We start from the raw sequence: 13,369 nt of genomic DNA on the forward strand, positions 1-13,369 counted from the left end.
GGAAACAATAAAAAACGCCACTTTTTTCAAATTTTCTTGCTGTGGTTTTCACACCTGATGATGATTGCTTGTGTTGCAGTCGAAACGTCGTGAGAATTTTATTGTTTTATATATTTTTTATTTTATTGTTTCCCTTCTACGTGGTGACTTTACTGAAAGAACCCAGAATATGAATCCCTGCAGTCACGAAAGCTTTAAATCAGTTACATTTTGTTTACGGATTTATTTTTTTACCTCAAGCACTTGTGGTTGTGTCGACACGATGCCTTGTAATTGGTGTCTATTTCGCGTTTGGACATCTGAACACCTCCATTTACGCCAGAAAGGGTATCCTTTCTTTCGTCAATAAAATTTAACTCGATACTTCATGTGTGAACTGTGCACCCTCTGCAATCATATACACTGGAGTTGATGCTGATGATGGCAATCATGGTGGTGATGGTCGCAGGGGCTATTTAAAATAAAGTACATAACGACAGCATGTAAATAAATGATGCGATTGCAATATATACAGCATTTGGTGATTCATTGCGTGCAGGTATGTGGTGCCCTTACAAAGGAATTTGGCCATCTCAGATTTCTATTTTAATAATGTAATGGTCATGGTTGATTGAAATTTTGTGGAGCCCTAAATACTTAATCTCCCTGGCTCTCATTTTTAATTAAGGTATTATATTATATGTCTGACATGCAAATAGAGCTACGAATGGTCTTTGCATGGTAGACGGGGGATTTATATTTTCATTCCTATATTAAGAGATGTCTGTGTCCTCAATACATTCAACACAATAAGTGATCACAGACTGGCACAAAGCAGGCTTATCCTTCAAAATAGCCAAGGAGAGGGAATTCTAATTACGGGTAAAACCAAAACAGTTGACAAAAATATAGGGGAATTTTGTACTCAATTTTCCCAAAAGATTGATATTCCTAGAGGAACAAAATTACTTTAGATAATGAATTAACTGTCATATTAATGGAGAGTGTATTTAAAGTGGTGAGAAAGGTTAGAGAAGGTAACGAGCAAATCGTCTGATATCACAAAGGACACGTTGAGGAAAAGGTGAGCTATAACAAAATAAGTAATGGAATACGCAAAACTCGCTGGCAAACGATTCAGGGAAAAAAATGAGAATATAAATCAGAGAACACAACAGAAACATGATTGCATATGCCATAGTAAGCAATGGGAGCATGAAGGCAGAAAAAAATTGGTTGGTGATTGGCAATTCACTAGTGGCGGCACAGAGGGAGAAAGGTAGAACGTATCTCGTAGATAAATAAAATGTTAAAATTAGTGGACGAATTTTACGTACATCTTAATAGCAAAAACATCATATAGTCCAGTAGGAATAAGACCGTCTCTCATTTGAAGAGCAGGAAGCTCCAGATTTCACACTTAAATAAGTAAACGATGCCCTTAGTAGCATGAAACACAGAGGACACTCCTGGCCCAGACGGTCCAGAAGCAGGACCAATTGATGGAACAAAATGAGCAGATTCCTTATTAAAATGTTGACAAAAAATAATGAAATACCACAATCGTGGAATGATGCCTCAGTTAGAAACCGATGAGTGAGTGGGTTGAAGCATTTCGGGAAAGCTGAACTTGGTAATGCGAATAAAAATATAAACAAACTGTCCAAAGAAGAATGTTTTTAATAAATATGTATTACCTGCTGCAACGTATATATAAGACACATGGACAGTGATGAAAAGGAGGATGGCCAGTGATGAAAAGAAGCATGGAGATGTATGCTTGGGATTACAATGAAATATAAATAAGGACACCTGGATTACAGAACATACACAAGTCTAAGACAACATTTTGAGTGTTACAAAAAGTAAGTGGATTTGGGCAGGACGCGTTACCAAAAGGAATGGTGGCCAGTGGATAAGAACAATGACAATAGCAGCCAAAGGATCGAATGCAACCATGGTTTCATCCCCTGTGGAGATGGAGGGATGAAATCACCTCGTTTGCAGGTGCTATATGGACCCTGAGAGACGGCATTAGTGTGGGGAGGCCTTCATCCATCCGTCGATTGATTATGGCTGATGATCATGGTGATGACTTGTGTTAAGGTTCCCAGCTACATCTGTTTTGATGTCTATCTGGAGTCATATGTTGGTTGTTGGGTTTTATAACTGTACAGAGCAGCATATGGTTAGGAATGCAAAACATGGATTCATATTCTGCATGAATAAAATTAACACATTTATCTCAACTTGCCAGATTGAGTTATATAAAGCAGTAAATGGTTTATGTGGAGCTGAGCTATGCATGTAAATCCTGTTTGTAGAATCTGGAAACCAATTGAAATTTCACAACTTTTAAATTGCATGCATTGATTGCATATGCATGTAGAATATTTTAAAAGTAACTTCATTACAATAGATGGATGTTGTGGTACTTATTGCTTGGCCTATTGTATGTACTGTATGTTGAACTTCTTTCGCACCGTACGTATTGTGCTCTTTATCAATGGTATAATGATGAATGTCGAAGTTGTTAAATATTCTTGATTGCTCTTCGACATACCAGTGTGCTGAATCTATACAAAAAAACTGGTGCTTTTATTCCAGTGGCTGTGTCAGGTGGAGGGTATAGGATGCAACATTTCCATTGTACTAATGCGCTCTGACCCAAACATCAATTATGAATCCTAATGTAATGACAATAGAGCCTGCATGCGGTGTGGGGGGACTAGTGGCCACGAGATGTAATGATAGGGAAGTCAGCCTACAGTACGAATGCACTAGTAGCCGCGGGAGGTAATGACAGGTGTATCAATTCTAGATTTGAAGCTTTCGTGACTGCAAGGATCCATACTCTTTGGTTCTATTTGGTAAAGTCACGTAGGTAAAAAAAATAAAACAACAAAAATCACGACGTTTCGGCCACAACACAAGCGGCCTTCATCAGGTGAAGGGACAGTCTGGTCCCTTCACCTTATGAAGGCCGCTTGTGTTGTGGCCGAAACGTCGTGATTTTTGTTGTTTTATTTTTTTTACCTACTACGTGACTTTACCGAATAGAACCAAAGAGTATAGGTGTATCACTTGTGAGTGCGAAGGGACTGGTGGCTACGGGAATGATGGAGAAGGGAGCGTGGTCAGGTGACGGAAGAGGACGGTAGAATCTGCTGGTGGAGCGGGCGTCCAGAGTCAGTGAGAATGATCGAGAAGGGGGGCGTGGCCTCGGTTGGTATATAAGGGGGAGATGCGTGGGAGACTTCAGGGCTGTTGCAGTGGGGATCTCCGCCTGGTGTCAAGTGAACGCTTCTTCAATAAAGTGCCGTCTCCAGAGAAGTGTGTCCAGTCGTCATTACACTAACATTGGTCGCGAAAGGCGACGTGTTGAAGTTATACGAATGAAGGCTTTGAAAATTGTGAGACACTGGATTAATATGCTTGGATGGCTAATTATGTACAGTAAACATGAGGCAGAGACAGCTGTCTGAACCTTGCTTAAATGGTCAGCAGAGGCAATACCTGCAGGTGGCCTTAATTTGAAACTGTTGGCATTCACTGTCCTCCTGGTCTGTTTATAATTTATGGCTTTCACAAGCAAAAACGCAAGAAGTCAAATGTCTGAATGTAAAATGTGGATACAAAAGTGCATGTGTGATATATATTTAGCATTACTATACATAAACACTTAAATGTGTACAGGGTGATTTATTTATAGATGCCCATTCTAATATAATAAGCAGAGATTACTGTATAGAGAAAAGTACATTTTATTCGAAAGCCTCTACACATCTACAAATCCTAATTCACTTAACAAAATAAGCAGGCATATTGTCCTATTTACGTTATTATTTTTATTCGCCACAATGGCGCTCATGGTTATTTTTTTTAGTTAATACACTTGTTGAATATTTTAACACTCTCCTGATGCCTGCTACCACCTTACTGACAATCTCTGTTCCTCTGTAAAATATGAAGCCATCGCTTTCACAATACCTGCATTCAATCACCCGTCGAGAGGAAATAAAGTTGAGCGTTAGAATTCAGTGGGGCGTCTATAAATGGATCCCTTGCGTCCTCTTTCAATTTGGTGAATTTACTGTCAAGAAATGCCCTCAAACTCATGCTCGTCAAATACAAGCACATTTGCAACTGTGACCTGAAACTATCACCTGCAACTGTGATTTGCAACTGTTTGGGTATTTTTGGCCTACTCTTCGACTGCCCAAATATCTTTGAAGAGGTGAGGAGTGACCACAATTTATGTCATCACATGCAAACTGCCAATCGACTAACTGGAATAGGTACCACACAACAACGTAAATCAATAGCTCAGAAAACTCCCCCAAAAAACGTGTTATTGAATACAATAAAATCTAAAGTAATTGCAACCATGTATTTCATCGGTAAAACTCAATCTGAGAAACAAATCAAACGCCTATTAATAGGAGTAAAGCGAAGTGAAGGAAATGTGCCATTTAAAACAATTCCAGTCTGACTTGTTTCTTTGAACATGCTGTTAGTTCGCTATCCACGTTTCTGACGTTTGTAGTCCCCCCACGTGTAACTTCAGTTCAGGATGGTGACTCCGATCGATTCATGACGATGACAACGACGACGAGGAAAACGACTCCGCTGATGGTAATCCATGCTTACGCCCAACCTCTGCCATCTCGCGTGCACAGGAGAACGTATCTCTTGCGGACATCTTGTCTCTGCTGGACAGCTGCTTGACCGAGACCGAGGTGTTGGCCGTGTGTCTGGAATGCTGCCTCGCCCTGCGCAGCATCGGGCACGCGGAGCTCTTCCGGAACCTGTGCATCACTCCCGACACGCTCGCTTTCAACACGCACGGCAACGTGTGCTTCATGGAGCAGCTCAGCGGTGAGGCCCCAGAGAGGTTCACGCCGCCAGCGGACTCGCCGTGTTAGGGCGGCCGTCCATAAGTGACGTCACGCACCTGGGGGGGGGCGGGGTCAGACGTTTGTGACGATGTGTGACGAAGGGGTTGGGGGAGGGAGAAATGTGACGTCACGTCAAAATGCGCAACTTTAAATAAATATAGACAACACGTTCTACTTACATTATGAGACCTCCTTTGCCAGTAACAAGATATAGTAATAGGTTTTTTTTTTGTGTGCCAGATAAAAGGGTAAAAACCTGTTACTACACGTTCTACTTAATTAAATAGACTATTTTATAAATGTTTTCTCCTACAACTTCAGTGCAGCGCCACATTAAATACGCACTACAATGACTATAGTTTAAAGCGATTTGAAGCATGTTTCATATATATCTTTTTTTTTGGGGGGGGGGCAGAGCTTTGTGACGTCATATTTGAGGGGGGGGGGGTCTGACTTTTTGTGACGATCAAAGCAAAAGGAGTCACGGGCATCGCAGGTGTTGTGTTGTTATCGCTTTGCGCACCCGTGCGTTTTCGGAAGTGTTTTAGAGTAAACAAACTAACCGGGCGAAATTCAGTGGTGCATCATCATCATCATTAGCCCTGGTCCATCCGCTGGATGAAGGTCTCTCCCAAGCTGTCACCATCCCTCACATCCTCCGTTGTAATAGTCCAACCTAAACCTGCACACGAGCGGACTTCATCGCTCCTGCCTCTCGCTGCATACGTGTCCACTGCACGGCCGGATGAAACAAGGCTAACAACAAATAAAATTCAGCATTCACAAATGAAATTACTTTTCACTTCATCTCTGGAGGCCCCCCGGCTGGCGGAGGCTTCTGGGCTGCAGTCCCTAAATCCGGCCCTGTGTCACTGCCATTATTTTTGACCAGGGGGTCGGCAACCTGTGGATCCGGAGCCGCATGCGGCTCTTTCGGGACTGTGTCACGGCGTGATTTATAAAGGACCACCGTCTCGTGTTCACGTGCATTGGCGGCTCTTGAAATATTGAGGGTTTTTACCGATTTCGGAAAAAAATGCCTCTGTTATTTTGGTTGCTGACCCCCCCTTGTCTTTTTTGACCATCGGCTGTCGATGTATCCTGCCCAAATCCACTTTTCTTAACAGTTTTGAATTACTTCGTTATCCTGCAAATGTTTTCTGATCCTCATGTTCTTTGTCTCTCAATGTAATTGCAAGCATGCATGTCTCCATGCTTTGTTGGGAATTGATACGTTTTTATGTTCCATTTTTGTTCATTCAAATTCAGTGTGAGGCTTTTTTGGCTTATTTTTACATTGTAGATGGCAATCACGCAACTCGGTAGGTGGAAAATGTTTAAGCAAAACGTTACATTAATTATATGATGACATTTTGGCCATGTTAACAATGAAATGTTCATTTATCACAGTTGGTAATCTCATCACCGAGTCAGCATTGCTTATTTCAAAACATGTTTAATTCATGTGCGCTTTGATGCGACATTCACACATATGTAGTGTGTTTTTCAACATTTTAATAGAAACATTGCCAATTGAGTGCCTGACCTCGTATGCACTCTGAGGAATGCAATTCAAGTTTGCATGTGCCTCAGTGTTAGTAGGAAAGCTGATATCTTGTATAGGTAAAGGTGCAGCCCTTGCAATTGCCTGCTCACTACTGCACTACTGACAGAATGGCATCCCATAGAGAGAACTCTGGAGAGACCCTATAGGTGGTATTTGGCCTACTTCTTAACGCTGTTAAAGGGGTAGGAGCATGCACATTTTAGCCCAGCGCATGCACCCTGCCCAACGACTGACTGTGGTAGTATCCATTTATACAATACTGTACGTTTTAATAAACATGCCCATTGTTTGAACTTCCATGCCAGGAGAAAAAAAACGGTGACCTTTGGACTGCAAGTCCTGTGTGCTGTTACACCATGGCAACACCCCTGATATAGTGCTAAACTAAACTATAAACTATTTTTATTTTACCAGGTAAGGCCCACTGATCTGTATAGCTCTTTTTCAGAAGCGACTTGACCACAAACGATAGCTCAACGAAGTGGCTTATCACGTGGACATGTATAGGACCCAAATACTCTAAACGCATCATTCTAAATGTGAGGCAAATACCGGAGGACCCGGATAAATATCCGCACGACTACGGGGAGAACATTCCAACTCCAAATATACAAGTGTCAGGGTTGGGATCGAACCCACGACCTCCTCGATATCAGGCGAGGGAAATAGCATCTCGCCATTGCGAGATAAGGTTAAAGGGTGCTGGATGTTGAGCAGTTATTGAGCATGTAACGATGCATTCATTCGTTGATTAACATCGACTCTTACACTCGTCATACATGCAATCACATCGCGCATGTAGGAATTAATTATTTTGACTCTTTAATGATTTACGCAATTGTTTTACATTATGCCTGCAGCCACTAGACGGGCATTCAACGGAATGGGGTAAAAAAAAATGCAATTCTTGAATAGAATCGTGACCCAGTATCACCATGACAATTCATACAATCGCGAGGGTGGCAATTGGATAACAAGCCTACGAGTAACAGCAGCACTACCCTGTCAACTGAGCCATTCTTAAAAGTAGGACACACACGGAATTTAAATGCATACCCATTTTTTTTTTAATGCGGAAGGATTTTAAAATTGTATTAAAGACATTATGTTGTGTGCTGGGGTGCTGTTTTTGTCACGTGTTTGCGTGTTGGTTTGTGACGCGGTGAAGTCATGCACTGGGTTGTGTTTTGGTGAAAAAGACTACAATAGTTTTATTCAAGTGAATGTAATATATCGAAGTACGGTATTCCCTCGTTATTTGCGAGGGATACGTTCTGGAGATGCATGTGAATAGCAGATTTCGCGGAAAATTATATTTGCTTACGAAAACACATTTTCTTAAAAAATTACCTTCAATAAATACACAAGTGAGATATTCAATACATACAAATTCTAATAATAACACATTTATTTATCTCATCACTTTCTTTCTCTCCCTCGATGCAGTCGTGTAGAGTTCCAGATGAAATTCGCGGATAGCCAAAATCGCAGATAGAAAGTTCGTGAATAATGGCAGAATACCGTACAATAGTTTTATTCAATATAATGTGCTACTTGAGACTCATTTCTTGAGCTCGCCTGCCATGTATCGGATATCTACTAAATCTCCCCTTTCAAGTGACCACTTAGGACCTTTTGATTATAGCACATACAGTGAGGGAAAAAGTATTTGATCCCCTGCTGATTTTGTACATTTGCCCACTGACAAAGAAATGATCAGTCTATAATTTAATGGTAGGTTTATTTGAACAGTGAGAGACAGAATAACAACAAAACAATCCAGAAAAACGCATGTCAAAAATGTTAGAAATTGATTTGCATTTTAATGAGGGAAATAAGTATTTGACCCCTCTGCAAACAGAAAGATTTCTAGCTCCCAGGTGTCTTTTATACAGGTAACGAGCTGAGATTAGGAGCACACTCTTAAAGGAAGTGCTCCTAATCTCAGCTTGTTACCTATATAAAAGACACCTGTCCACAGAAGCAATCAATCAATCAGATTCCAAACTCTCCACCACGACCAAGACCAAAGAGCTCTCTAAGGATGGCAGGGACAAGATTGTAGAACTACACAAGGCTGGAATGGGCTACAAGACCATTGCCAAGCAGCTTGGTGAGAAGGTGAGAACAGTTGGTGTGATTATTCGCAAATGGAAGAAACACAAAAGAACTGTCAATCTCCCTCGGCCTGGGGCTCCATGCAAGATCTCACCTCGTGGAGTTGCAATGATCATGAGAACGGTGAGGAATCAGCCCAGAACTACACGGGAGGATCTTGTCAATGATCTCAAGGTAGCTGGGACCATAGTCACCAAGAAAACAATTGGTAACACACTACGCCGTGAAGGACTGAAATCCTGCAGCGCCCCCAAGGTCCCCCTGCTCAAGAAAGCACATATACATGCCCGTCTGAAGTTTGCCAATGAACATCTGAATGATTCAGAGGACAACTGGGTAAAATTGTTGTGGTCAGATGAGACCAAAATGGAGGTCTTTGGCATCAACTCAACTCGCCGTGTTTGGAGGAGGAGGAATGCTTCCTATGACCCCAAGAACACCATCCCCACCGTCAAACATGGAGGTGGAAACATGCTTTCGGGGTGTTTTTCTGCTAAGGGGACAGGGCAACTTCACCGCATCAAAGGGACGATGGACGGGGCCATGTACCGTCAAATCTTGGGTGAGAACCTCCTTCCCTCAGCCAGGGCATTGAAAATGGCCCGTGGATGGGTATTCCAGCATGACAATGACCCAAAACACACGGCCAAAGCAACAAAGGAGTGGCTCAAGAAGAAGCACATTAAGGTCCTGGAGTGGCCTAGCCAGTCTCCAGACCTTAATCCCATAGAAAATCTGTGGAGGGAGCTGAACGTTCGAGTTGCCAAACGTCAGCCTCGAAACCTTAATGACTTGGAGAAGATCTGTAAAGAGGAGTGGGACAAAACCCTCCTGAGATGTGTCCAAACCTGGTGGCCAACTACAAGAAACGTCTGACCTCTGTGATTGCCAAAAAGGGTTTTGCCACCAAGTACTAAGTCATGTTTTGCAGAGGGGTCAAATACTTATTTCCCTCATTAAAATTAAAATCAATTTATAACATTTTTGACATGCGTTTTTCTGGATTTTTTGTTGTTGTTATTCTGTCTCTCACTGTTCAAATAAGCCTATCATTAAAATTATAGACTGATAATTTCTTTGTCAGTGGGCAAACGTACAAAATCAGCAGGGGATCAAATACTTTTTCCCTCACTGTACCTATTACCCCTTGCGAGTTAACCAAGCTACTGATGGGAGCTAATGCATACAAAAAGTGGAACACCATTTAAAGTTGTGTTCATTTCACACTTGGCATTGAATGAGATATAAAATGGGTCAAGCCTCGGCAGAGTTCATTTTAGAAGCAGTACCATTGGTAGCACTGCCTCAGGCTTGTTATCCCACAGGGTAACTCGCATCTGCTGAAGGGGATTCATATAACCATGTGATTCTTATCTTATTGGGGCACAATTTGTCCTACATGCTTGTACTCTATCGGCTTTATTCCAATCCCATTACAATAAGAACATCAAATAAGAAGTAACAAATGCATTTATCATCGAGCGCACAAAACTCCCAACTGTGCGACTATTACTTGACTAGGGTGTGGTGGTACAGGGAGTAGTTTTTTTATAAACATAAAATGCATTTATTTTGTTTAAAAAATATGCATAAATCGCTGATCAAGAATAACATGATGATAAAAATGCACAGATAGGTCAGAAACCTTACTATGTATGAATTGCTGATGCTGTTGTTAGTGATCTATTATGCTGACAGTTATTACATTATCATGCAAATTCCAGAATTCATGGTATGTTATCTCCATGCTGAAACAAGAGCTTGGTAATTGTCAAAATATGAAGAATTTGTGCCATGCAGTTGCTGAACCATGTTTCCATATGTTTACATTGATGCACGATATAAAATAGCATTACATTCCCATCTTGTAGATTCAGATCATAATGTTCTTATTTCCCAGAGTGAGAAGCATTGATCAATTTTTGAGGATAGTGCTTGTCTCAAAGAAGACTGATAATGAGTCAAAGGTTGTACCTTAAGCAGCACCCAGCCTAGTGTCAGGCTTAATCAGTGTGTAATGAAACAGGGCAGTGAAATTGATTCAACAGTCCTTAATGCCAATTCCAATTACAGAACATCTATGCGTAGTGTGTGTAATTAAATGTGCTATAGAGCGCGCAGTTAGGAAAGTTGTGAGAGCTAGATTATATAAAAGGAAGTTCTAACCAACCTAATTTGAGTCGTATGTAAAAGCTCAACTTATATGCTACAGTACAATTATATATTTTTTTCATATATATTTTTTAAATCTGTCTTATTCCCTCCAATTTACTTCAATTATCGTATTGACATCTTGTCATGACAGGAACAAATCCATTGAAAAATCTTGCAGAGCACTGGTGCACCGCGCGTATCAGATGACAGCTGCGGGGAGAGATTATATCGCGGGATTTCTCCGTGAAATAACCGAGATAATTGGGGTCATCGTTGTCCTTTGCACAGTAGGGGGTGCATTTTTGCACATATTTGGACATGAGATTGCCGCATGATATATATTTTTTTATATCTCACAGCTGGAATTTAGCTTAATTAAATGCAGAAACCGATGTTTTAATATAATGTTTGTTGGTGACTGGGCTTAGATCATCAACTCGCTACACTTATTTTAAAAGGCAGCTTTTTTGGTTGGTTATGATTCAAGAATCATGCAAAAAATTAGTTTTTTAATTAGTGTGTGTGAAATGAACACTTTGGAATTTGTGGTGAATTGTGGCTGTGTAATGCTGTGTCGAAGCTGCTTCTCCTGTTGTTTTCACATGAATCTGTGCATCTTCTCAGCTATATTTGTGAAAAGTGGACCCTGTACGTGGATTGGCTTAAAACATTTAAGCTGGCCTGCCCATGATCCACCCTGGGTGTATGCGGCTGGGTTGTATAACGATCTCACAGATTCTTGAAAGATCTCAACAGGGTCCCATTAGTGGACTTCCCCCGTGGGCAAGGATGCATTTGCTGGACCATGTCACCTGCATGCCCAGCCACCCCATACCCAAGCGGCTTCGGTTTGGCTGGATAGAGTGAAATAAACAGGCATGGCATTGGCTAGAGAAAACGTGGACTGATGTGGTACAAGAGCACTTGGAGTTGATTAGGCTTATCGGAAGCTGGTGCTGGTTGTGTGAAGAGTAGCCACTGTGGATGACGCTTGTGAAAGATGCTGTTGAGTAGTTGGTGGCAGCTGCCCTCCAGCAGCAATGGACGCAATGCTCACAACAATGAGCAGAATATCAGACAGCTACACAACAGTTGGTGGGCACCATATAGCATGCTGGCATTGCATCTGTTAGTCACCTCAATCATTTGACCATAACATCTGCATCTCCTCTGTGACCTGATAGTAAACTTTAGACACTTCATATGGCACAGGCACTGTGGTGACGTCACTGCCGATTCGTGGGCAATTAACAATTCAACATTAACTGTAGCTGCTCTCTCGCTAGTTCAGCAGTGGAACTGCTGGATTATATTTTTCCCGCCTGAGGACGACCGCTTGTGTTGCGATCGAAACGTCGTGATTTATTTTATCTTATGCCTACGTGACTTTACCGAAAGAACCAACGAGTATACAACATTTGTTCGTATAAATGACTGGTGCTAGATTACTAGTGAACAGTAGAGGAAGCATCGTAATAGTGTTTTGCTGAGCACTTGATGTCTGAGTCTTGCTATTGAAATGCGGGCTCCCTCAATGGAATGCTCTTTACCCTCTTTCACTACAATTGAACCGATTACTGATTAAAAAATATGATTTATTGATTAGTATAAAAGTGTCAACACACCTAGGCCTGAACATCTGAGGCCAGTGTTAAGAAAGTAAAATTATTCCCTTTCATTCATACTTCTGATTTATATGCGGTATACATTTAATATGTTACACCATTAGTTTAAACTGCATTATAGATACAACACTTTTGCAAACAAACCTAGCCAGAATTTGTAATAACATATAATTTTCAACACCATTACAGCTCTAGTCACATTCGGTTTTCAAGTTCACCGAGGTACGAAACCATGTAATTGTGCATTATCTGCACTGTGAAAATTAGGCTGATGAATCTTATGTGCAGCGAAATAGCAGGGGACGCAGAGTGAAGGCAAATAAACAGACAGGTTTGGGTAAGGTGGTGAGAAACGAGACGAAGGCAGCTGGGAAGGGGCCGAGAGGTTCAAAGGGTTATAGAAATTGGATGAGCAACCTGGCAGGATAATTTGCTTAAGAGCCAAACATCCCCGAAGTAGCTTTTTCAAATACATGTTTATTTTTATTTTTTTATATACAGCTGGCATTGCTGTAACCTTGGCCTCCAGCTTCATGAGCCGTGTGCAAAAGGACTTGTAGAACGTATTTGATCTCTAAATCAAAATGCAAATATTGCGTACGCTTGTCACCAATGCTATTCTTTGCTACAGATGACACGAGACATCTATTGTAAGCTAATTTAACGTGCCCTGTAAAGTAATGGCGTATCGATTGGTGCTTGTATTAATATTTTTTTTAAAATTGTACAGAACTGCATGAATTAGGTTTGCAATATCACAAAGTGGGCAAACAAAGTAAAGTTATTTTTAAGATTTGTTTTTCAAAGCTGTGATATTAATGTATTCAACCAAAATATATAAATATATATGTTTATGCTCAGGAAAGAGGTGCAAGAGTTTAATTGTAGATCCTTTTAACTTCAATGTGGTTATTAGCATCCAGATTTCAAACGTAAACTAATACCAGCATTATTATAGAAAACAAATACATCGTATTTTAAATATGTCATGGATCATGTGCAAATAGTTTATTTAAGTATACTCATGT

At 40.9% G+C, this 13,369-nt stretch overlaps 1 protein-coding gene across 2 annotated transcripts in view; it reads left to right on the forward strand.

The window, feature by feature from the left end:
• KNDC1 (kinase non-catalytic C-lobe domain containing 1) overlaps window positions 1–13,369 on the forward strand; it is a 107,990-nt gene that overhangs the window by 25,844 nt on the left and 68,777 nt on the right. For both annotated transcript variants that reach the window (XM_032952052.2, XM_076066366.1), the window contains exon 3: window positions 4,659–4,857. In XM_032952052.2, coding sequence (XP_032807943.2) covers window positions 4,659–4,857 — 199 coding nt within the window. The remainder of the gene's footprint in view (window positions 1–4,658; window positions 4,858–13,369) is intronic.

The sequence above is a fragment of the Petromyzon marinus genome, chromosome 11 (genome assembly GCF_048934315.1).
Source record: "Petromyzon marinus isolate PM22_M1 ecotype Great Lakes invasive population chromosome 11, UKy_Petmar_22M1.pri1.0, whole genome shotgun sequence".
Lineage (NCBI taxonomy): Eukaryota > Metazoa > Chordata > Hyperoartia > Petromyzontiformes > Petromyzontidae > Petromyzon > Petromyzon marinus.